This window comes from Anoplophora glabripennis, unplaced genomic scaffold (assembly GCF_000390285.2).
Source record: "Anoplophora glabripennis isolate ALB-LARVAE unplaced genomic scaffold, Agla_2.0 scaffold276, whole genome shotgun sequence".
NCBI lineage: Eukaryota > Metazoa > Arthropoda > Insecta > Coleoptera > Cerambycidae > Anoplophora > Anoplophora glabripennis.
In genome coordinates this window covers 220,397-245,199 of record NW_019416521.1, presented here as the reverse complement: position 1 = coordinate 245,199, position 24,803 = coordinate 220,397, and the positions used below count along the sequence as shown (strand labels likewise).

General features: G+C 35.1%; 2 protein-coding genes across 2 annotated transcripts in view; one reads left to right on the top strand and one right to left on the bottom strand.

Annotated features, from left to right (window-relative positions):
* LOC108907588 (excitatory amino acid transporter 3) overlaps positions 1-12,705 on the top strand; it is a 51,214-nt gene extending 38,509 nt beyond the window's left edge. The window contains exons 3-9 of the mRNA XM_018711331.2: positions 4,109-4,151; positions 9,129-9,195; positions 9,310-9,496; positions 9,806-10,039; positions 10,149-10,340; positions 10,564-10,698; positions 11,362-12,705. Coding sequence (XP_018566847.1) covers positions 4,109-4,151; positions 9,129-9,195; positions 9,310-9,496; positions 9,806-10,039; positions 10,149-10,340; positions 10,564-10,698; positions 11,362-11,524 — 1,021 coding nt within the window. The 3' untranslated portion in view covers positions 11,525-12,705. The remainder of the gene's footprint in view (positions 1-4,108; positions 4,152-9,128; positions 9,196-9,309; positions 9,497-9,805; positions 10,040-10,148; positions 10,341-10,563; positions 10,699-11,361) is intronic.
* A 3,387-nt stretch (positions 12,706-16,092) lies between these two features.
* Positions 16,093-24,803, bottom strand: part of LOC108907585 (cartilage oligomeric matrix protein) — a 29,219-nt gene continuing 20,508 nt past the window's right edge. The window contains exons 6-15 of the mRNA XM_023454827.1: positions 24,138-24,449; positions 21,406-21,506; positions 18,839-19,054; positions 18,519-18,770; positions 18,315-18,419; positions 17,848-18,194; positions 17,561-17,736; positions 17,074-17,389; positions 16,449-16,870; positions 16,093-16,381 (exon numbers count right to left, since the gene is read on the bottom strand). Of these exons, the coding sequence (XP_023310595.1) occupies positions 16,266-16,381; positions 16,449-16,870; positions 17,074-17,389; positions 17,561-17,736; positions 17,848-18,194; positions 18,315-18,419; positions 18,519-18,770; positions 18,839-19,054; positions 21,406-21,506; positions 24,138-24,449 (2,363 nt within the window). The 3' untranslated portion in view covers positions 16,093-16,265. The remainder of the gene's footprint in view (positions 16,382-16,448; positions 16,871-17,073; positions 17,390-17,560; positions 17,737-17,847; positions 18,195-18,314; positions 18,420-18,518; positions 18,771-18,838; positions 19,055-21,405; positions 21,507-24,137; positions 24,450-24,803) is intronic.

Sequence of the window (24,803 nt, the reverse complement as noted above, 5' to 3'; positions counted from 1 at the left end):
ACAACGCTTTGCCAGAACAGGATGTGTGGTTTCAGCAGGATGGTGCTCCACCACATTATGCCATAACTGTGCGTGATTTTCTTAATCCGAACTTTCCAAATCACTGGATAGGACGCAGAGGTTCAATTGAGTGGCCTCCCAGATCGACAGATCTAATGCTCTTGGATTTTTTCTATGGGGACACTTAAAGTCGACTTATGCAACAAGACCGAACTCCCTTGAGGAGCTTCGTCTGCGAATTGTTGAAAAATGTCATCAGATAACACTCGAAATGCTTCGAAATATTCCTTCGGAAGTGGAGCAAAGAATTTATTATTGTATGGAAGCGGAGGAAAACTAATTTGAACATTTAAATAAAATAACATTCTTTCATTCATTGATATTTTGTCTTCAAAATTTAAAAAGTCGTTTCAGGTTTTTATTTTAGTTTTTTTTAATTTTGACATTTTCCAGGTGGGTAGTTTTAATTGAAACGCCCTCGTAAGTTAAGCGATTCAATTGAATTAAAATATGGTAAATTATGTATTTGCATAAGTAAATGAAATTGAAAATGATCCGCTTCCAAGTGTTTTTTGTTTCCTTTTGTATTCTTTAAAAATATACAACAAAAATATGAGAGACAACTCATGGATTTTGCACCACGATAACGCACTGGCGCATACCGCTTTGCTTATTCAACAGTTCTTGGCGAAACACAACACGGTTGTGATGCCACAACTACCCTATTTTCCGAATAAGACCCCTGTGACTTTTTCCTAATTCTCAAACTCAACAACGTTTTTCAACAATAGATGAGATAAAGGCAAAATCGCAAACAATGCTCAAGGCTGTGGGTACACATGTCCGCAAGTGACCCATTTTAAGTATTACGTCAAGAGCACCAGAATGACGCCGTCCGGACCGGCCTAACCGTTGCAAGCAACAAGAAACAATGTGCAACGCGGGATATGGGTTCCGGATGAGGACCACGGTAGATTGGCGCCAAGGACCAGATACTTATACCTGCGAGCGACCCCACACCACGACGACTCTCCAGCGAAAGCTCGCCCCGACAACACTTCTTTTTCACTAACTTTGTTTTCAATAAAAATACTTTTATTTTTACCGTTGAGATGGAGTTTTATTTTGTTGCACACCGAAAGCAACCCTCAAGGATATACCTAAAGGAGATGGGATAAAAATTACAGATCACATAGATACTTTCTGTGAAAATTTACAATTCCCGTTACTTTTTGATCAAACCTGGCATATTGTTAAAAAGTTACAACGCGTATCTTAACTTTTTCAAGACTCGAGAATTAAATGAAAGTTGGAAAATACTCCATTATGTAATTCCTTTATGTAGCAAACAATAGAGCAAATAACTACTTTTATTATTGCGATTATTTCTAACAATAGCAAAATTTTGTTCGGTGCTTCTGTTATATTACCTGATGAACCTTTTGAGCCAAACTTCTTCCCTTGTTACCTGTGAAATATTTACAAAGTACTTTTGTAAATAATAGTGTATCTTTCTCTTTAGGTTTCATTTCATATTCTTAAATACCGTAGTCTATCTTTGCTCTATGCGCCCCAGCGAAGCTCTGCTGTTGTAGTGTGTGCTCTAGCCGTAGACCCCTTAATTCATCCAAACTCGACCTTTGTATAAATCATCCATTATGATTGCATAGTAAACAAGGTGACTAGTAGTAGACGAGCAGACCGCGTGTGTCATCAGTTATGTCGTATTCATAGACTGGGCCGGATACATTTTGACATGACACCATTAGCGTCTCCACATCGAAATTTCCTGCTGAATTAGGCCATGTCCTGCTCGTCAGCCCCAGCATGACTTTTTCTTTTAAAAAAATGTTGGTTTTCTATGAAAATCGATATATTTTTTGATAAATTTCACCCCGAAATTCATTTACTAGAATTATTGAGATAGCTCGTATTCTATTATACCAAATTATTATTATATATCTACACTATAAGCAAGTGGGATAAATTTCTATTACTCTTAAAATTCACAAAAGTGTCGAGTTGAAATACACAATAAAATAAAAAGTTTTGAGTTACGTATTACCTCTGAACAATAAACAATGAATTTGACCGACATTTATAAGCTTGCTAGAATGAAGAAATTGCAAGGGTTGCAAATTGAAGAGATGTTTTGGAATGTCAATGAGCCAACTTTTGGTTGTCAACCTCTGTCGTCATGGACAGCTGTTGATAAATAACAAAGTTGCTAATTTACATATTGACATGATGAGTAGATTTTGGAGATTGAAGAAGCAACACAGTAGATGAAGGATATATCGAAGATTCACTTCAACGGAACATTAACAATTTCCATTTTTTTTAAATTTCGATACGACCATTTTTCATCAAAATATCGCACTTGTAATGGAAAAGGATCCTTTTGTTTTCAGTCATCGATATCTTGGCGACAAATGGTCGTATAAAGAATTGAAGGAGTTTGGAAAACTGGAATAAATTTCGTATAACATGCTGCTACAACTTTTCGGAAAAAATTTTTTAATCTTTTACACGAATTTAAAAAACAGGAAAAAAAGGAAATTTATGGTTGTTTAGAAAATTGACGGCTAAATTCGAAATATTCACGAAATGACTATGTTAAGTATTACTTTTACAGTTCGATATATCCAGAAGAACCCTGTGAAGTTTTATCTCGATCTAATGCACCGTTTCTTTGTTTTAAACAGTCAAACTTTTGAAAAAAATGAAAGGGTCACGATTTTTTAGCTTAAACACTTCATAATCATGATTAAAATGGATTTTTTTAAGGCTTTCTCACATTTTTACTACAAGTAACGTTGATTGATGAAAAAACAAATATATTTTCGAAAAAATTTCTGATATTCGAAGTTTTTTTTTGTTCTTTTGAAAAAACTTGCGGACATTGAAGAAAACAAAATCTAATTATTACCAGCACGATTCGGCTTTTTCGTCCTTTTTCTGTTCAACAACTTTTAAATAAATTAAAATTAAAATTGATGATCCAAACCACATTTCGAACCCGATTCATACCGGTTTTTGAGACAAATTTCTAATTAATTTTTGTGTAGTGTCTAATTACTTAAAAAAAAGTTTTTTTCAAAAGTACCCTTTTTCTTCTCTGAAAAAAAAAATATTTTTTTTTTTCATTAATTTAAACGTTATTTGCGGTAACAATGTGAGGAAAGCTCAACAATTTTTTTTTCCCATTTTAATCATGATTATGAAGTGTTTAGGATAAAAAAACGTGACTTTAAATTTTTTTCAAAAGTTTGACTGTTTAAAACAAAGAAACGGTTCGCTAGATCGAGATGAAACTTCACAGTGTTCTTCTGGGTATATCGAACTGTAAAAGTCATGCTTAACATTAGTAATTTCGAGAATATTTCTAATTTAGCCGTCAATTTTCTAAAAAACCATAAATTACTCTTTTTTCCTGTTTATTAAAATTCGTTTAAAAGATTTAAATGGTTTTTTCCAAAAAGTTGCGGCAGCATGTTATTGGAAATTTATTCCAGTTTTCGAAACTGTCCATCAATTAGAACCATTTGCCGCCGAGATATCGATGAATGAAGACAAAAGGATCCTTTTCCAAAAGTCCGATGTTTCGATGAAAAATAGTCGTATCGAAATTTAAAGAAAAGGAAATTGAAGCTGAATAAACAAGCTATCTGGTGTAATGGCTTAGAAATGAATGAATTGAATAATGAAAAAAATTTTCCAAGCCCGTAGACTCGCTCTATTTCTTAGAATTGCATGATAGAGCTTCAAAATGTTTTTTTTAATTCCCGATACAACCATTTTTCACCTAAATATAGTCTGTCAAAATCACGGAAAAATTTCGGAAATTCTTATTTGCATTAGTTTAAATACTAAAAAATAATTAATTGTTTAAAGTTTTCTTCATTTAAATTATGAGTATTTTATGTGGCTAAAAAAAATGTTAAAAAATGTTTTCCTCCAAAACTGTTGGAGGAAAAAAGTTATTAATTTACAAAACCCTGAATTTATCTTTAATTTACTCGATAGAAATAGGTATTTTCTTACAAATGCTTTAAAAAAAATACAGCAGACAGAATTTTGTAAAATCTATCTGATTTTTTTTTTTCAGAAATGTATTCCCTCCCAATATAGTCCAGGCGTGTGTTTCACAGGTGAGTGATATTATTTTATTTTTTATAGAAAACTAAACGTACAGTGCATTTCATTACTGATGTCAATATCTCTATTATTATTAAAGGAGGGAATTGAGGTTTACTCTAACGTTGATAGCTTTGAGATTTTACAGATCAAAATAAGTTTTTTCTATGTACTTTACTGTCTCCCAGGTTTTATAGCCAAAAGTTAAAAAGTTTGAAATTTTCGATGATATATTTCTGTCAAACTTCATCTTATAGATTTCTTTGCTTAGATTTCAGTGACGTGCTTTTTTAATAACTAATAGTTATCGAAAATCTCTTTTTACTTGAAAATTTTCGTTAAAAAAAGGGCTAACGTTGAAATAACATAGAAATTGAGACGCACTGTACAACAGTGAGTTATTATTGAAATACTTGAGCTTTACCTATTTAATTGGTTTTATAAGCTGTTTTTCTAAGCAATTTGATGATTGTGTTTTGAATATCGTCATCGTCACTGCATTAATAAACCAGCTATTATTAAAATTTGGCGCCCTTCCCATTGACTATTACAACGCGGAAATTGTAGATGCGTTCGTCTAGGTTCCTAATTTGTCCCATTGCAATGCAGCGGTTTTACTGTAACTAGCAAGGGGTGAGAGGAAGAAAATGTCTGAATATATAATTAGTTAGTACTAACTCCTGAAAACAACTATTAAATACTACATCGCACAATACACAATAAGAGCGAGATATGCTCGAAACTAATTAATTAAATAATTAGAAGGATATCTGGCCTTGTTTGGTTTCAAGATTACATTTTTAATTATCTCAATTAACTGAACAGACAAAATTTCGTTTGAAGTAATAATTAAAGCTCGGGGGTTTTCATCGGCTAGTCATAGGCGTGTTCGTCAGAAACAAATAAATAAACAGGTACATATTTATAAATAAAAATAAATAAATTTGTGTTCTTTATCAGCGAAAGGTCGTTTTTTACCCCTTGGCGCGTACGACATTATTAGAATATTAAAACACGTATACGCGATGCAAACGCCAAGCCAATAACTGCCGTTATTACCGGTTTCGTATGGTGCGCTGTAGCGAAACGCCGACGCGATGGCTATGATCAGCCGACCGAGTCCCGAGCTCTAGTAATAATGCTTTGTGTTCAAAGAACTTTTTATAAAAGTGAATTATTTGATATTCATACCATTTCATTGGACATAACACTGTAATTGGAAAAATGTGCTGATATAAAATATGCGGTTTTCAGTTTCACACAATAAAACAAATCATTGAATTAATTCATGAAGAAAATCATTAATTTATTGAAAATATTGCAAATGTATTAAATTACAAAGTTCAAGTTTTCATTGCAATTAGAAATTTTTGAATATTAATATTTGTTTTATACCAACTTCCAATAACTGAGATTATTATTCTTACAATTTCTTCCGAATTTATTGTGTTCAACAAATTGATGATAATTTTGTGTATTATTCACGGTCAACAAGTTTATCAATCTCTTTATTGTGTAATAGATAATGCTTTTGAAAAAATTCTTATAAATTTTATTTTAGATTTTACTTTCGTACTATTCTTTTCTACGATTACGCTTAATGAAATCTTGATGGTCCTGATTTGTATGAATTAGAACTAAGTTGTTTCAGTTTTAATTTACATGTCAAAGTCAGAGATGAATAGAAAAAAGGATCTGAGTTAAACTGATTCTCGACATCGATGGTAAATTTGGTATACGGGAGTTTTCGGGGTCGCTGATCACGGACCCGAGGTCAATTTTGCAAAATTCAAAATGGCGGATCCAAGAGCGCCGACCAAATTTTCAAAAAATAACCCATTCGCGCTAAATTTGGTATACGGGGGTTTTCTGGGTCGCTGATCACGGATCCGAGGTCAATTTTGCAAAATTCAAGATGGCGGATCAAAGATCGCTGACCAGATTTTCAAAAAATAACCCATTCGCGCTAAATTGTGAATCACCCTGTATATTTGGCTAGGCAAAAATAGTTTAATAAAAATAAATATTAACTGATTTTTTGTGATACAAAGAGTTCTTTATTTTTAATTTATTTTCCACACGTGAAAAAGTATGACAGAAAAAACTAAAACTATACTACAATTAAAGAAATTGAGACAATACATTGAGCCGTCGCGCGTCGGGTGGTGTGACGCCACAGATGATTTGCGAACGGAATGGAATATTTTAGGAAACAAAGATCTAGTCCGAAGAGTAAAAAAAATATAGTACAGTCATTGAAGCTAAAAATCAGCTGTAACCTCCGAATTGTTTGAAACTGCATGGATTTGCATGAAAATTTAGAATATGGCTCATCTTAGGCTCAAATTCAAAAGTAACATAAACCCGATTGACGCTTTTTGTTTTTTAGGGGTAAAAACTACCCTAAGTGAAACAAATTTTAAAAATTAAGATTTAAGCGTTTTATTGAGAAAGATCTTGTTCAAGCACAAAAATTAAAAAATGTTCCATGTTCTCGAATATATTTTATGATATATTTGATCTTTTCGACCCTTTATTTAACCCTTAAAAACTACCCCTATGCAAAAAATGATAAAAAATTGCTTGGAATTATTAAATCGTGCAATTATTTAAAATAAAAGTTACTTGATAGCTAATAAAAGAATTTTTCCTTTTCAACCCCTAAAAACCACCCCTGTATTGACAAAAATAATAAAAATTACTTTTTAAAAACTTGAAATGCTTTAGCGGTGCAATTATTTAAAATAAAAAATCCCTCATTGCTTATGAAATAATGTGTGTCTCATAACACTTTTCAACCCTTATAAATCACCCCTGTGCTAAAAAAATAATAAAAAATTACGTTTTAAATCTTGGAATGCTATTATTGTGCAATAATTTAAAATAAAAATTCCTTTATATTGTTTATGAAAAAATATTTTACTTTTGCCATTTTCAATTCTTATAAACTACCCTTTTACCAATATTAATGTAAAATATTTTTATTATAATCGATTTTTAAATATAATCAATCATAAAAAAATTGCTACGCTGCATATAAATAATCACACTAAATTTTTTTACTTATTTTATTTGTATAATATAATATATAATATATAAAAATGAGAAAGCCTATTTTGCTCCGAAAAAATGTCATTGGTTTTTTTTCCATAACTCGGTTAATTTTGAAGCTATAGTATCCTACAAAAAAGCATTTTAAAGATAATTTCAAGAGCTGTAAGATCGTTTGCATATAAAACCTTTTAAATCCTTCGTTTTTTAAAGGGAAAGGATCGAAAGGCTCGAGACATGTTTTTTTCACTAAAATGGAAAGCGGCGATATCTCCTTTATTTTTTATTCTATAGGAATAAAAAAAGCAAAATATTTGTTGAAAATAAGCTACATTTTTGTTGTCTATCATTTTTACGTAACTTTCATAGTTTCAGAATTATTATGTAAATAAGGCAATTTTTTTTGAATAATGAAAAATACGTTTTCAACTTTTACCGTACATTATTAAAAAAATACGCATTCTAAACCGGTCTAACTTCAGGATCGTATGAAAAACACTAAAAAAAAAAAAAAACTAATTGTAAAGTGTCTACGATTAATTAATTCTTATGCAAATGGTACAGCGTCTACTGCTCATTTTTTCCTTAAAAAATATGAGCAACCCATCTGTTTTCGACGATAACTCCTTCAATTTTGCTCTAATTAACTTTTATAGGTGCTCATTTTGAAGGTATTTTTGAGTACTACAAAAAACTCCAGGAGAGTTATAGTCGTAAAATCAATCCTTTTTCCGTTATTTGACGTTGAATACATCGATTCGAGTATTCCCCCCAAAACAAGTCCTCTTCCACTAACCATATTTCGCTAAGTATAGGACGTACAACACTTTCTAAAAAACAGTTTTCTTTGTTTATTTATAAGCTACAATTTTGTTCATAACACTTTTTTTAATAAAATGCGTAGTTTTTGAGTTATTTGCGCAAATACTTTGAAAAAGTGTTTTTTTTTTCACTCAAAATGCCAAGTTTTCAATCGTGAATAACAAAAAAACTATTGATTTCTCGAAAAAATTCTTCGAATATTTTTTGCTCAGAATTTGATTACCTATCGATTTCCAGCGTTATTTTTGAAAAAAATTTTCCACCTCCGAGAAGGGGTGTCAACCCCCAAGAGGGTGGAAGCGTCAATCGGCGCTATGTCACTAATGTTCATTGATCTTTTCTCTAAATATCTGCCAAATTTCAAGTCGATCGGTTCAGTTTCAAAGAATTCGGAGGTGAAAAGCTTCAATGACTGTACCTACTAATAGAGGTAATTCCTTTGCAGCACAAACTAAATAAATATATTTGTAAAGTTCAGCAGAAGTCCTGAATGTACTAGAGGCGGTAACCATGGCTACTGATCAGCCGTTTCGAATGAATTTCTGTGCTGAAAAGGCCACGTGCGACCAAATGGGATTATTAATTCGCTGTAGGCAAGCGTGTTTATGTTTAAAAACAGTCGGTCGGCCTTAACTGACTTACAATAGGAATCCATGTTGGTGCTCTCTATCCATGAATATTTATACAAATTCCATAGGAAAATGAATACTCATGTTTAATCAGAGTTGGATAAAACATGGAAAGTTAAATTGTACATACCATGTATGCTTTTATAATAAAATAAGTATGTGGCGTTACTAACAAGAACTATTAGCAGATTGAATGACAAAATGAGATATCTTGGATAATCAGAAATATTTAAGGATTTCGATCACTCAATTCTGAAGATTATGTTTCTGTTTCACTGATATTGCTTCAATGGTTCAAAACATTCCAAGTTCTGGTCAAGATTTAATAATTCTTTACAATTCCAGTTAAACTTTCTTATTCGTTATATTTTTCACGCTACTCAACGTATCCTAAAACGTTAGTATTAAGATATTTTTAATTTTGAATGGAAAAAGTCGATTATACACAAAAAAAATCAATTATTTACCTGTACCATCTTTTTGTTTCAGTCTCAAACATATCTGATAAAGCCAGAAAACGCTTCGCTTCCGTCAAATCAAACAAATCATACAATTGGTAGGTAAATATTGTCTATTGTTTATTTCATGTATATTATCTCTTCCTGTACATACCTAGTTATTGACTCGAAAGATGTAAAATATCATTTACGACGTTTTTTATAATTTCAAGTAAAGAACTTAGAGACGTGGTCCTTTGAAGAACGATACGAATCCACTACTAACGTCCTTGGATTGGTTACATTCGCCATCATATTCGGCATAGCCCTGGGAAAATTAGGAGAGAGGTCGAAGCCATTGCTGGATTTCTTTGAAGCCGCCAGCGAAGCTATGATGATCATCACCAATTGGGTAATTTGGTAAGTAACGTACATTATCAGTTACTAATTCTTATGCGTAATACGCAGAGAGCAATAGATATTTTTGGACTGTTCTTGAAACAGAAAAACAAAAATTGCTTAAAAAATCGGCTCTTTGGTGGTGCTTCAGGTTTAATAATAAGATGCAGTGGCTCATTCTCAACATGTAGATCGATCCAATTCCATTAGAGTATAATTTTAGAGAGTTCCAAAAATTTTGAAATATAATATAACAACAAATAATATGTAGATTTTGATAAAAACTAGACCATCCTCACAAATGTATACACACCTTGGTATATCCAACAGGTTGTCTCCTTTGGGTGTCTACTTCTTGGTGACGGCCAAAGTAATGGAGATTGAAAGTTTCCTGGACTTGATTGGACGTCTTGGACTGTACTTTACCACGGTCCTCTTGGGTCTGGCCATCCACGGATTTGGTACCTTGTCTCTGATCTACTTCATAGCTGTGAGGAGGCTGCCTTTCAATGTCATAGCAGAGCTCAGTCAAGTGTTGGTCACCGCTTTCGGAACAGCATCAAGGTAAGTGGTCCAACATCAAGCCAATACATTGTTACAAATTTTAACAGAAGATATTAGAGAAGAGTTAGGCTTAAATGTCGATTGTTGATCAGTCTTTTCCTGTTTCAAGTTCTGCAACCATGCCAATTACCATCCAGACAATGGACAAAATGGGGTTGGACCCTAGAGTGACCAGATTCGTAATTCCAATTGGAGCCACCATAAACATGGATGGGACAGCATTGTACGAAGCAGTGGCAGCTATCTTCATCGCTCAACTAAGGGACAAGCCTCTCACTTTTGGAAAAACTGTAGCTGTATGGTTAGTAAAGCTTTTTAAAAAATTGTAATTACTGAGTATTTCAAAAACTGCGATTTATTTTCAGACATAACAGTCGATTATTTATTTTTAACGATTTGCAAGAATTTCGCTATTGTTTTAAAATGTAATAAGCTGCATACTGAGTTTGATTCAAATTATTAGAGGTGGAAAATCAAAAACTGAATTATTTCTCGTTCGAATTAACGACGGCTTTGATTTCCAGTGTAACGGCGACGGCAGCTAGCATCGGGGCGGCGGGGATTCCACAAGCCGGCCTCGTCACTATGGTGATGGTGCTCGACACAGTCGGACTCCCTTCAGAAGATGTAATCAACATCATAGCCGTGGATTGGCTGCTGTGAGTATTACCGTCAAGTGCCAGCACAAATGATCCCCATTCATGCCGATGTAACGTGAATATGCTCTAAAGACGTAACCTTTCGCTTTGAGAATAGTAAATCAATATTATAGTGACTTTTTTGTACACAAATATACAGAGGGTCTGTACGACGCTTCACCAAGGGAGAAAAGATTTTTCCAACCCAAAGTGAAATACACCGTGGCATAAAAAAGTTTGGCAGTTTAAATGCATCCGAATATCGCTCGTGGCGCCCTCTAGAAGGTACAACGAAATCGCCGATAAAATAAAACCCGGATACGAAATTTCTCAAAATTAGCTCTAAGTATTATCTGGTGGAGCGTTGTACAGACCCTTTCGAGACATCCTGTATAATATTCTCAAAATAAGTGCTCAAAAATTCTTAATCCATTAGTGAAATTAGCCATTAACTCACTATCTCAAAAGTTATTTAAACAAACGTGTCAGCAATATCAGCGTGTCATGATGTCAAAAGCAGAGATAAATAAGATATCACATACTTTATCATCACAATCTCTATTCCGTTTTGATACTCTCAAAATTAAAGGGGTTTTTGGCATCGTGCACTTTTTTGGCGCCCAACGTGGGGTTTTCACGACAACCGCACTAAAAGAAAACTGTATAAGTTATCTTGTGTTTTAGTGACCGCTTCAGGACTACAATCAACGTGATGTGCGACTGCCTGGGAGCTAAACTAGTCGACATACTGAGTGCGGGAGAACTAGGAGATCCCGTTACATCAGTAGATCGAGTAAATGCAGAACCCCAAGAACTCGTAGAACTCAAACACGACAGTCGAATTTAAGAGTTGATCTTTTTAAATAAATATACTGTTCTGCATGCGTTATCAAATAGTTCAATTGTTGGTCGAGCGCATTCCCCTTTTTCCGATACAATTCCTACAATGGTTTAGTTGTAACGCATGCTCATATCTTAAATGTACGAAATATTTCGATGTATACCTGTTGACCCCAAGAGTTACTGTTAACCAGATCGCTGTCAATGTACAATATATACGTAATTGAATTTTAGCAAGAGTTTAAAGCTTGACAATAAAGAGTAATATAATATCTGTACAAAAATAGAGAACATTATTGTATCCGCGTAACATTGTTTTCAGTGTACATATCATTAATGGTAAATTGGTTGTATTCTTAATTATTAGTTTTTATATTATTTATAAGTACAAAAGATTAGTACACAAAGAACTATTTTTCGGGCTTTAAAAGTGTCATATTTTTCGATTAAAATGTTTATCAAGTTATTTAATATGAATTTTTCAAATATTCCGGTGCAACTTGGAAAATTTACATGTTTATCCGTCAAGGCAGTCAGGAGAGTAGTTACTCTGGGATTAAGTTGTTACAACGCATCCCGGGGTTACTAATCCAAAATCAAACTGTAGGTAACTGTTGTGAAGACGTTTCGTCTCTAAACGTATGCATGAGTGTATGCTTCACTTTTTCCGTTAACTTTGTTTTAGGTTAGCACTGATCTAACATTTTGTTATACTCATATCAAGTTAGGGACCAAATTTACTTTTATTTAAGTACATACGAATATACTGTTGTTTTTGTTAATAGTTTTTATATAAATATATATATTTATTTTCTAGTTGTGCAATTCGTTGAGGTCGATCATAAACTATACAAGTTAGTAGAAAAATATTGGTGCATATTTTCTAAAAGACCAAATCTGGAATATAATTCTAGTTTTTGTTTTTTTTTTTGTTTAAATATACTCAGCGAATTGTAATACTGAAATCGATATTATTGGTCTGCACGACAATAACTGCCTTTATTATATAATTAAAATATTGTTTTAGTTTTTTAAGAGTAGCATAAAATGTGCCATAATATATTTTAAGGGACCCATCTAAATGCGAAACATTATATGTTTTGAATTTGGTTAGGTATTTCGCTTCAATCATTTTGTTTTTAAGTTTGTTTTGATATTTGACTTATAGGAATAAAGTGTATAACTGATTTTTCAACTATTCTTTATACCCCATAATAGTTATTTATTGTATAAGTGTTTTAAGAAGCATTTTATTTATACAGGAATGTTTAATATTCTTAAGTGGATAAAAGGCAATTAAATCACGAATGCAATACAACGTTTTATCCATAATCACATCACAATCATATGGGCCATGAAAAAGAGCTGGGTAATGACCATTTCGCGACTTTTTGTTTCGGCAAGCTGAATTTATCACTATAGATAAACATATTAGTTTCCACAACCATAAAAATGGGGGGAAGATTGTTTACAGAGTGGTTAATTGTATAATTTTTACATAAATTCACGTTTTTCGCTTATAACTTTTTCCATTCATTTCCACGAGAAAACAGTAAAGTACTTTTTTTTCCGTCTTCAAATGACCTACACGTTCGAGCATTTCGAGTGGAATTTGACGAATGACCCGAGTAATGTTGGCAGCCAATTCCTCAATCGTATACGGCTTATCCATATAGACTTTGGACTTCACGTAGCCCCAAAGGAAAAAGTCTAGAGGTGTGATGTCACATGATCTAGGAGGCCAATTCACTGGTCCAAATCGTGAAATTAACTGTTCATCGAATTGTTCTCGCAATAAAGCCATGGTTGCACGGGCTGTATGGCAAGTGGCGCCGTCTTGTTGGAACCAAATGTCATCGAGATTACGGGCTTCAATTTCAGGCAGCAAATAGTCCGTTAGCATGGCGCGATAACGGGCGCCATTCACAGTTACGCCTGCCGGCCTCATTTTTAAAAAAATATGGACCGATGATTCCACCAGCCCATAAACCACACCAAACCGTTGTTTTGTCTGGATGTAATGGCAGCTCTTGAAGTTCTTCGGGTTGTTCTTCATCCCAAATACGGCAATTTTGTTTATTAACATAGCCATTAAGCCAGAAATGGGCCTCATCGCTGAACAAAATTTTGGTCGAAAACATTGGATCTTCTTCAAGCTGTTCAAGAGCCCAAAGACTGAAACGGTGACGATTTGGAAGGTCAGCCGGCTTCAATTCTTGAATGAGTTGAATTTTGTATGCTTTCAAACCAAGATCCTTACGTAAAATACGCCAAGTTGTTGCATACGACAAGCTGTTGAGATCGGCACCGAATTGATTCATTATGTTCATCACGTACACTCTCGGCTACCGCCGCAATATTTTCTGCACTTCGTGCTGTATTCGGTCTATTTGGTCGCGTATTATCCAATAATGAAAATTGGGTTTCAAACTTCTCGACAGTGTAGAGAATTGTGCGTTCGGTGGGCCGATTATCGAGACCATATGTTGCTCTAAGAGCACGAAATACACTCCTGGCAGAACGCTGATTCTCGAAGTACAGCTGAATTATTTGTAGACGTTGTGCCGGGCTAAGTCTTTCCATCATGAAATGTCAGACAGTACTGAACCAAAATACCACGACAGTTCACTCGACTCATGCGTGATCTGTCTTAAACTCGCTACTGAAGAAAGTACCTCTAAATGAATCACCCGTTACCTAAGTGTTTTGAATTGCCTATTTGAATATCGTATAGCGATTCGGAAAGTGAAAGAAATCACCAAATTTATTCGTCTTCCTCACGCCTAGTTCACCGTTCATAGGCGCAGTAAAATTTACAAAACCACGAGATAAGAAGGTGTCCTAAACAAAGCAGGTATCTTTAAGTTTTAAAATAGTTCGTCCCGTCTTTTCTATCATATTATAAGTATCACCAATATATTTTATTTATATACTCCTATTCATATACTCATTATTAATTTATTGTTTACCTAATTCCCTCCCTTGAGTGTTGATAATGTTTCCATTAGTGGATTGGTATCCCGGAAATTATAGGTTATTATTTTCTTTTCTGTTGGTATCTTTGTTGTTTCCCTCCAAGACTTTTTTAAAATAGATTTGACTCTTCTGGAAAAACAGTCAGGTTTCTTGCTTTTCAAGTGTGCTTCTTGCTTTTCAAGTGTGCACGACTAAGTGGCCAAGCTCTTTTGTGAAAGTTAGAATCACCCCAATTTGGGATTTAAAGTGCTTTTGGCAGAGATTTATACTTTTATTGGAGATATTTGGTATTAAAAGTATAGCCTTTTGGGGATTTTATGTTGTCAGCATCAATTGTCCAGCACCTGGGAAATAATTTTCCACGGTAGAGGTTTTACCTCTATAGTGTGTCACCATCTACACCGTTTTACCATCTCCTGATAATCAGAAAACCCTCTACAAAGGAGGTATGTACCTTATAAGAATTATTGTTAACTTTTCATTCATGTGCTGTGGCGTTAGTTAATGTATTTTTGTATATCTAGAGTTTTTTTGTGGGACTACTTTTTCCCCACCAAGGTTACTCCTACCACACGTGTCAGAATAGGATTACGTAAGCTTCCTTGAGGGCCTAAGATCTTACCAACCCTTGGCAGTTTTAGTGGGCTGTTTCCACCCGCTGTCTTCCGCCACGTGGAAGAATACTTACCTTTCACCACTCAAGTTGGATACCATTCACCCTTACTCAACTAGATCCCTCTGGAACCTACACTCTTGGTGTTTGCCAGATAAGTGGACGTCAAATTATCGTTATTACTATTATTATTATTTTTAATTGAATTATTATTAACTGGTACTTATCAACCACCATATTTAATACTAGTACCCTTGTGAGGTATTATCTAAGTACCACCCCTAGTTGTGAGGAAAACAATAAACTTTAGTCTTAAGAATTACTCAAATTTACGTTTTGTGTAGGTTAAATAGTCAACTACTCGTAAAATTAAATTAAATAATATTTCTTACAACTTGTTACCCCATGTAAACCAGGTCGTGTATATCCATTGATTGGTATAATAATATGTTAATTGATATTCTGTTGATTAATGTTTGTAAGGTTATTATCGTAGATAATAGTTATTCAAAATATTCTGTAATATATTGTTTCGTCACAAATAAAAACCTCTTGAATATTTCCTTCCACTCTGATTCTTAGAGAACAATCCCAAAAGAATAGAAAAAATTGTTACTTAATCAGTTAGATTTGGGAACTCTTTTGTGGTTTTCGAGTTCCCAGGTGAAGCGAAAAAGGGCAGTTAAATCAAATCACATGGCGCCCTATTTCAAAATATTCTAAATAGTTGGCCTTGAAACCTGGAAAAGGCACTGCCTCCTTGATTTGTTTTTTCTATTTACTCAATTAAATAGGAAATAGCTAGGCAGGGCATATGGCGTGCACATAATATCACCCGGTGTCGTTAGTTAGTACTTTTTTTAATCATTTATTAACTCCCTGAGATTTCGGCACGTTATAATCTAACATTCCTTTTTAACTTATTTTATAGAAATTATATAAAATATTGTAAATATATATTCCCGTTGGTTGGAATAAAGAATCTGTCTACTTGGATTTTGTATTAAACAAAAGTCTATAAAATATTAACAATGGCAGACAACAAAATTATATTAATATATGAAATTACTATAAGTAAGTTAATGATACAAGTAATTGATGTTATAGTATACGGTGAGAAATGTAAGTACATTATTTTACAAACAGTATCTAATGTGCATTAAAATCGTGGTTCCGGTGATGGTGGGGCGATACTGAACGAGCGTGTATTATCGATCGACACACTCTTCCTCTTGCTTTCTGGTAGTTCATTATAAATCTCTTCCCTCAAGTTATCTGAAACACAATGAACATTAAAATATAAAATACGTCGAAGTATCCTTATTTGAATATTTATACGCACCATTACACCTATATACCAAATCTGACCAGATAATCATCTCCTGGGAGAAGCACAACACTCCCAACCTTCCTCCACTGTAAGTGTTGTCGAATATATTGCCAGAGTCGGTAATCATGCGATGCTCATCGAAAATTTTCAGTCTGATAAGACCAATAGAAGGCCTGTGGATCAAGAACCAGCGATACGACGTTTTTTCCTTCCATCCGACATTCTTGGGGTCCCTCCACAGGGTCCTAACTTGTCTGGGGGTGTCGCCCGTGTGCCACAAGGAGTTCCTTAGCAATTGGCCTGGGCCGGTTTCTGAGTCGACGACCTTTATCTGGATACCTGGTTCGGCCACTGCCCTGAAGGGCGTGGACTGCCAGTAGGTTTGTTGGTTCTTCTTCCACATGACAGCATAGAATTTTGAATTGCTCTGGTAACTGAAAAAATATAGCAAGATGATAACTGGCCATTGCAAACTCTGGAAATATCGTTGTAATATTTGTCTTGTAGATGGCAGCTACCCTATTAACTATGTAGAAGAGGATAAACCTGGTGAAGGAAGCAATGTCAAGACTGTTGAGTCTAGTTAGAAGGCTAGTCTTTGTTTCTGTGGTTACACATGTGTGCTATTACAACTTACCCGAAGACAAATCCTACGTAATCGTCATCGATCTCAGTGTCAACGAAGAAGGTCCCTTCAAAATCAACACCAGAGAAGGCATCATGTCCAATCGCTAGTCCAGGATCGCTATTCATGGTTTGCACTATTTCAGCACCGTGATTGTATATTTCCCAGTTGGGATCTATTTGTGACTCTCCTTCAGGATCAAGGACGACGGTTTGGTATTTGCTGAAGTCCGTTTGGTAAATAAGAGAGTTGTTCGGGCATATATCGTGGATATTTGTTGTGTTGTCTTTGTCGATATCGTCTTCACATATGTCTCCTATACCATTACCTGAATAAAGAATTGTAAAGAAGCCATATTAGAATTAGTTGTTATTTTATAGGGTTGAAAACTGAAAATAGAAAACTCGGTGTTTATTACAAGTTTGTCTTGAGTACCTACAATTCTTCATTTTTATTTTAATTTCTATAAATTTTGTAAATTTTGCTTCGTTATACTTACGATTTGTATCTGTTTGATCTGGATTATACCAATAAATACAATTGTCTCGTTCATTAGGGATACCGTCATCGTCTATATCATCATCGCATTCATTTCCAAGTCCATCGCCGTCATCATCAACTTGTGTCGGATTAGGAATTAATCTACAGTTGTCATAAACATCAGCGTGACCATCCCTGAAAAGATGTTTCAATAAATCCCAGATTAAAAAGCATGGTGTTGGACAATGATATAGTAACATCTGACCAATTTTATTGGACATTAAATAGAAAATCGGTCTTCCTCACTTATCAGTGTCAATAGGACTGTCGCAAACATCTCCCACAAGATTCTCATTGGCATCTTCTTGCTTTGGGTTATACACATCTGGACAATTGTCGCAAACATCCCCTCTCCTGTCATCATCTCTGTCAGACTGATCACGATTATACACCTTTGGGCAATTGTCTTCGCGATTGGGAATGCCATCGTTGTCCATATCGTCGTCGCAGGCGTCTCCGATGCCATCACCGTCGATGTCGGTTTGGTCAGGATTTTTTACGTAAGGACAGTTGTCGCATATATCACCTACGTAGTCACCACCTCCTCTTTCGGAATCCTCTTGCTTCGGGTTCTGGTGAAGAGGGCAGTTGTCCTGTAATAATACACATATGAAATTGCGTATTGTTGAAAATATCGAAAAGGGAAAACCAAAAGGAGTGGTCATGCTGGTTTTCCAAATTTGTTTAATTGTGTTTCAAATGGCAATACTTACTCCATCTTCGACACCATCGTTGTCAGCATCCCTATCGCAGGCGTTGCCTATGCCATCTCCATCAGTATCTTCCTGTCCAGAATTTGGTATACCTGGACAGTTGTCCTGAAAAGAATTTATTATATTCAGTGGACCTGGCGTTAAATCTTATCTTTATCAAATATGGTTAATATTATCACAAACAAAAAAGGTAGTAGGTGTTACCAATTTGCAACTTCGGTCAGAACACGGCAGGACGACGTCAGGCCACCTGTCTATATCTCTGTCGGGACCGCACACTTCACCATTCCCAGCCCATCCAGGCTTGCACTGACAAGAATAGTGACCGTATCCTAACTCTATGCATTCGGCGTTCCTGTCGCACTTTTGGCCACTGAGGCAGAAACCTTCTCGGGGGTAGCATCCTACTGTTTGATTTCCGACGTAACCGTAGCTGCACTGGCAGTGGAAGGATCCCTGGAATTTTGAAATATCCCCTTTGGAGGTGAATCTTTATATGCAAAGAAATTTTATCTAGGTGTTACCTCGGTGTTGATGCATTCAGAGTTTGACGGACAGTGCCTGCCATCTGCGCATTCATTTATATCGACACATCTCTGTCTGTTGCTTTCGGCGTACCGTATTCCAACTCCTTGCATCCCTCCGCTTCCTGTAAACCCTGGAGGACACGGGCCACACCTGTAGCCGGGATTGAGGTTTGTACACTCCACTCTTGGGTCGCAAGGCTGCACTAGGTCGCACTGAAGGAGAAAATGGTTGGTGATGCTTAATAAATTGCCAAAGTAATTTGGTGAAGGGGAAGAAACGTGTGGATAGAAGGAACATGAGATGATATAATCCCCAAGCAGACATCAGTTGGTTTCCTTTAAAGACACGCTATTGGGGATATAGCGTGACTCACAAATGATAAGGAGAAACGAAGGTTTACGCGCGAAAAAAAAACGAAAGAATTTCAGCAGTTTTTTGTTAAATTGTTATTGAGTTATTGTCGTACTCCAAGTTTCGAGTCCGTCTGCAATCAGTCTACGCAGGGCTAACTCCGTTCAAAGTAGAGACTCAGAGACGGCTCGGAAAATGCAATTTTCGCCTATGTTTTGAATTGCTGCATGCGACCGCCGACAACGCACGAGACAGTCAAAAAATTTACTCCAGTTTCGCAAAATAAAAACTTCTCCAAAAAATGTGAAACTCGTGCTGGGAAAGTGCAATACAAAGTCTCAATTGTCGTTTCAGGCGTCTACAGTCCAAAAATGGGCAAAACCCACAGAGGTTAATTGCCTAAACTTTCACTACAGGATCTCCGCGACCCATCGAGAAGTGTGAGTGAACGTCAACTCTGGTACGTTGCAGGGACGGATATCTGGCCAGTATATGTAGTATGACACATAAATTAATATTAGCACCATATAAAGTGTTTTGCATATCAAATACCATTTATAATAAACAACAATAAATTCAAAAAATTGTTCGTGAGCACTCTGCCCCCGATCTACACCTCATTTGTGCCCCAACCACCGCAGGTCCAATCCTGCGGTGATAATAGACACAAGAGTATCATACTCGAAGTGTTCACAAAACATAACGAAATGCCAAGGAGAAATGATTGAAGACAACATTATGACATCATCACCTTTTTTTTTAAAACAACCCGCAATTATCCCGCACGGCAACTATCCAGAATCTTTCGTACCGCAAAAGATGAAAGTGTTAGTAATCAATAATGCGGTATAAAATTATAGTGCCGGATTTTCAAATGTGATTGATCATGTTAATGTGGAGACTCGTGAATGTTGAGAGTCTTTCGGTCCATTACAGATGAGCGAGGCAAAAATTGCTTTGTAAGACAAGCCCATTAATAGGTATTATAAGTAACTAGCTTTCAAATAACATTAACCCTGATGCAATAAGATCAAATGGAGTCCTATAAAGCGACCAAAAAAGCCTGGAGTATTACCACAAAACCCTATTTAGAAGTTACTCAGTTTAACCCCAAAATGACATTGATCTTGACACGGTAGAGACAAAAGGAACCTTAATTTGCAATCAGTGGCCCGAAAAAACAATTTAATTACTTCGGTTGCTCCCGCTATGGTGGATTTTTCTTTGTTAGACCTTAGAATGACCTTATAGTGACCTTGAATCTGACCTAACAAAACCAAACAGACCCCGGATTTGGATTCAGCGACCCCAAAAACATATAGTAACCATGGTTGCCTCCACCATAGGGAATTTTTCTCGGTTTGACCTTCAAATGACCTTTAAACTGACCTGACAAGGTCAAGTGGACCTCGGACTCGGATTCAGCGACTCTAAAAATATATAATAACCATAGTTGCTCCTACCTTAGGGGATTTTTAACGGTTTGACCTTGAAATGATCTTTAACCCGACCTGGCAAGGCCAAACAGACCTCGGATTCGGATTCAGCAAGATTAAAAATATAAGGATATAGTTCGATGCACAGAAAAAATACTTTATTTGTGGGGCTGTGTAACCTTTGTCAAAATAAAGTTAAACATTTCCTCCTAAAAAATTTTCACGAGCTCAAAGCTCCCATAGCTCATACCAAATAGGTATTGTCCAAACTTGGCGAAGATACTGAGGGATACAAGCTGCTAAATTTTCCACACAAGCTCTTAATCTTCCATACCAGACACTCCAAGGGGACTTTGAAAATACAAGCTCCTAAAGCATTGATATCAGACTCTCTAAAGAGGTTTTACAAAAACTAGCTCCTAAATCTTCTATACAGACATTTCAAGCAAATCTCACAAAAATTTTGTACTAAATAAACCAAAATTGCAACAAGAAGGTGATGTCGAAAACCTTTCATAAACAATAGCTTTTCGTATGGAGGCGCACGACCACTTTATATTCCGTTGGAGACTATGACCAACGAAAATCCATGACACTATTTGGCTTACGTTGCACAGTAGTCATTGCAGTAGTTATAACTAAAGAATCAGCTATAAATTTTACCTTCATTAACATAATAGCCGAAGATTAATGAAATAGACTGCAATTTTATAAACTTGAATACATAAAATCCTTTAAGCTTGAAAAGTAAATTTTAAATTCTAAAAATAACTCACCTCATCTACGTCGTGGCAACCGGCGCCATCACTAGTCGTTCCTTCCGGACAACGCATACACTTGTAGTAAGGATGCTCTTCCGTGGGGTAGCACTGTAAACCTAAAAACCATAGAACATGTTTCATTAACTTTTTATCACAAGTTATTTGGAAAAAAATCCGTTTCACAACCAACACCTTTATTTTGAAACACAGAGTAAAGGTCACACAATGCGTTGCACTAGCTGCTCACCTGTTTACCATATATGAAGCCGTGCCTTGTGGGACACTTGAGCAATTTAAAATACTACACACTTATTCTCGTCTATTAAAGCAATTTAAGTTGGGTAACCGTTACTGATTTAATATGATATTTTGTTATGAAATAATACATTTCAATAGAATACTCTTTATTGTATAAAACAATACATAGTTAAGTAGTTTACATTTACATAAAACACAAAATTACAATTTTAACAGATTACTGGCTATTATAAGTGCTGTGTGTTCTTCAGTTATACCATATACCCGGGTTAGAAGCCTTGCAAGAAGACAATACTAAAATATGTTTAATATTTGAGTTGTGCGTTTGTGTTGTCGACAACATATTAAATTGTAAACAAAGTAAAATCAAGAAATGTTTATATAGTTCAAGAAATATTTAGGTACTACTTTTGTGTAGTAGATGTTGAGATAATCCTAAATATATGTAAGACCCTTTTCAAAACTGTAAAAAAGAATATTTGGACTAGATAATAAAATGCAGTCACATCTACCTATAGAGTACAATTGTGACTAAAACACGCTTAGTTTTGCACTACAATTTTTATAATTGTAATAAAAATCCTCAAAATCGGGTCAGTGTGGGTGCAGATATTATCATATATTACGTGCTGGTGCAGTTGTTCAGTGCAATGCAGTGTTGTGTGAGAAAAAAATTAAAAAAACACTCATTTCTGATCGTATCTGAAGAATACTCTGGGGTAGGTTCCATCACTTGTGGGGAGGCCATATGGGAACACATCCTGTTTCAAAATAAAAATGTGTTAGTCCAAGACAGGTGTCATGTCATACAAGCGGTTTTAGAAATTTCAGAAAATAAAACTTTTTCTTTGGCTGATTTTCCTTTGGGTCACTTTGGTAGAAAAACCAAATAGTTATTAACCTTTCTCTAGCTCTAGCTGTTTAGGCTTTCGAGACAGTTTGAAAAATAGGTCGTCTTAATAAATGGAAGAAAAAAACATTTTCTTAGCTTTTAACGATGTATTGTAGGCACAAAAGCTCAATAACATTGCGAAAAGCATAAAAAAGAAAGTTCAACTTTAAAACAAAAATCTGAATTGTCAGTGACAGTCTTTGCAAAAATTTGCTATTATACTTATAGAATTTGTGATAATAAAAATGTTAGATTTTTTTCAAAATATCTCGAAAATCTGTACAGCTAGTGCCAGTTTGCAAGCACTATAAGATCCGTAACGAATCGGTATACATCTTTTCACATTTAAGAGTTTTTCTGCATTTTTTAGATTTCAATACATGCATCACCAAAATGCCTTAACATATTTAACTCTATTATAATATTAACTCTGTTATTCAATGATTGAATGTTGCTGATAAAGTTTGAAAATATTTGTCTGCTTGCTTGTTACATTTAAATTTAAAAATCTTTTCAGAAAACATTTCTATCTTTATTTAGATAGTAGATACTAGAAAGACAGAGTAAATACTTGAAAGTCAAATTGTAGATTAGGTAAGTTAATGAAGGAAGAAAGTAAACCAGGAATACGGATTCTAATAAGCCGCAAAATATTCTTTTTCAACATTTGGACAGTATAAGCATCAAATTTGTATTAACTAAGCTGTGCAGAAGCTAAGAAGCAGATGTTGAAGTGTGAGTTATAGAAAGGAATTGCAAAGGCCAATTTAGAAACAAAAACTGAAAGAGGAAATTCGATTTCGAACTACCAAGATTACAAGAAATTGCTATTGTGGAAAAAGATATATTCATATCAATGATATCTACTTTCTGACAAGTCTGCAACAGTTTCACAGTATGAATTACTGTTTTCTCATATTATCTCTAGATAGATAGGAGATATAGATAGAGATAGAGTGAGATATAATAGAGATATATATAGATTCGAGATATAATTAGAGACAAAGTTAGAGATAGGGTTAGATATAGAGTTATAGGTACAGTTAGAGATCGAGATAGATATAGAGTTAGAGATAGTGTTAGAGATAGTGTTAGAGATAGAGTTAGAGATAAAGTCAGATATATAGTTAGAGGTAGATATAGAGTTAGAGATAGTGTTAGAGATATAGTTAGAGATATAGTTAGAGATAAAGTTAGAGATATAGATAGATATAGAGTTGGAGATAGAGTTAGAGTTAGAGATAGAGGTAGAGTTAGAGATAGAGATGGAGCTAGAGATAGGGGTAGAGGTAGAGATAGAGATAGAAATATATTAATATTTACATTGGCTTCCTCTCGTTCTAGTTTGTGTTTCTCACTAACTAAAATAGGGACTGATTGAGAGATTACAATTCCTGTGTTTGATAGTTCGTAGCCGAATGTTGAGGGTGTTCTCTGAGACGTGAATAAAACCAGAAAATTAGTGATTAGATGATTTATTAAGAACTAAAAAATTTATACAAAAAACACGTTAATGGATAATTTGAGATATCAAGCGCAGAGACAGGCCAACGGGTCATGCTTTAAGGGTACCATTAAGAACCATATGGCGACATACCTGGGGCGCATCGGTTGTAATCGCAGGGGTTCCTCCGCACGCAAGTGCGTCCATCGCCTTCGTAACCTCTTGGACATGGTCCGCACTCTGCCCCCCTCGGCCCGTCCCTGCACGTAGCTCCCCTGAAACAAGGGTTGTCGGCGCAGGTTTCGCAGTTCTCGAAGTTGCAGGACCTCCGGACGCACCTGCGTCCATCTCCTTCGTAGCCCCTAGGACACTGCCCGCACTGTGGACCGTTGTGTCCGTCTCTACACTCCACTCCTTCGAAGCAGGGGTTGTCGGCGCAACTTGGATTGGGGGTGCATCGGTAGCCTGCAAAGGGACGGATGGAATAACTTCTGTTTCAGACAAGCGTTTAGGCGGTATTTGTTTTAAAAAGGGTATAATTGGGTAAAACGCATATGATCGGAGATTTTTGCTTTAACGGCTTCTGAATAACATCAGAAATGATAAAAACGTGGGCATAATTGTTATTGCAAAAAAGTATAAAAAATAGCAAAAAAATTTATTTTTTTCTTGGATTTCTCGTCGACAACTTAGCAACTGTTCATTTTAGACAAAAATGGAAGAGGAAAAAAAGTTTTGTAATTAAATTTTGATCAAGATAGAGTTAGTTGCAATTCGAAAAAATAATTATTGTTATTGCAAAAATCGGAAAAATCATTT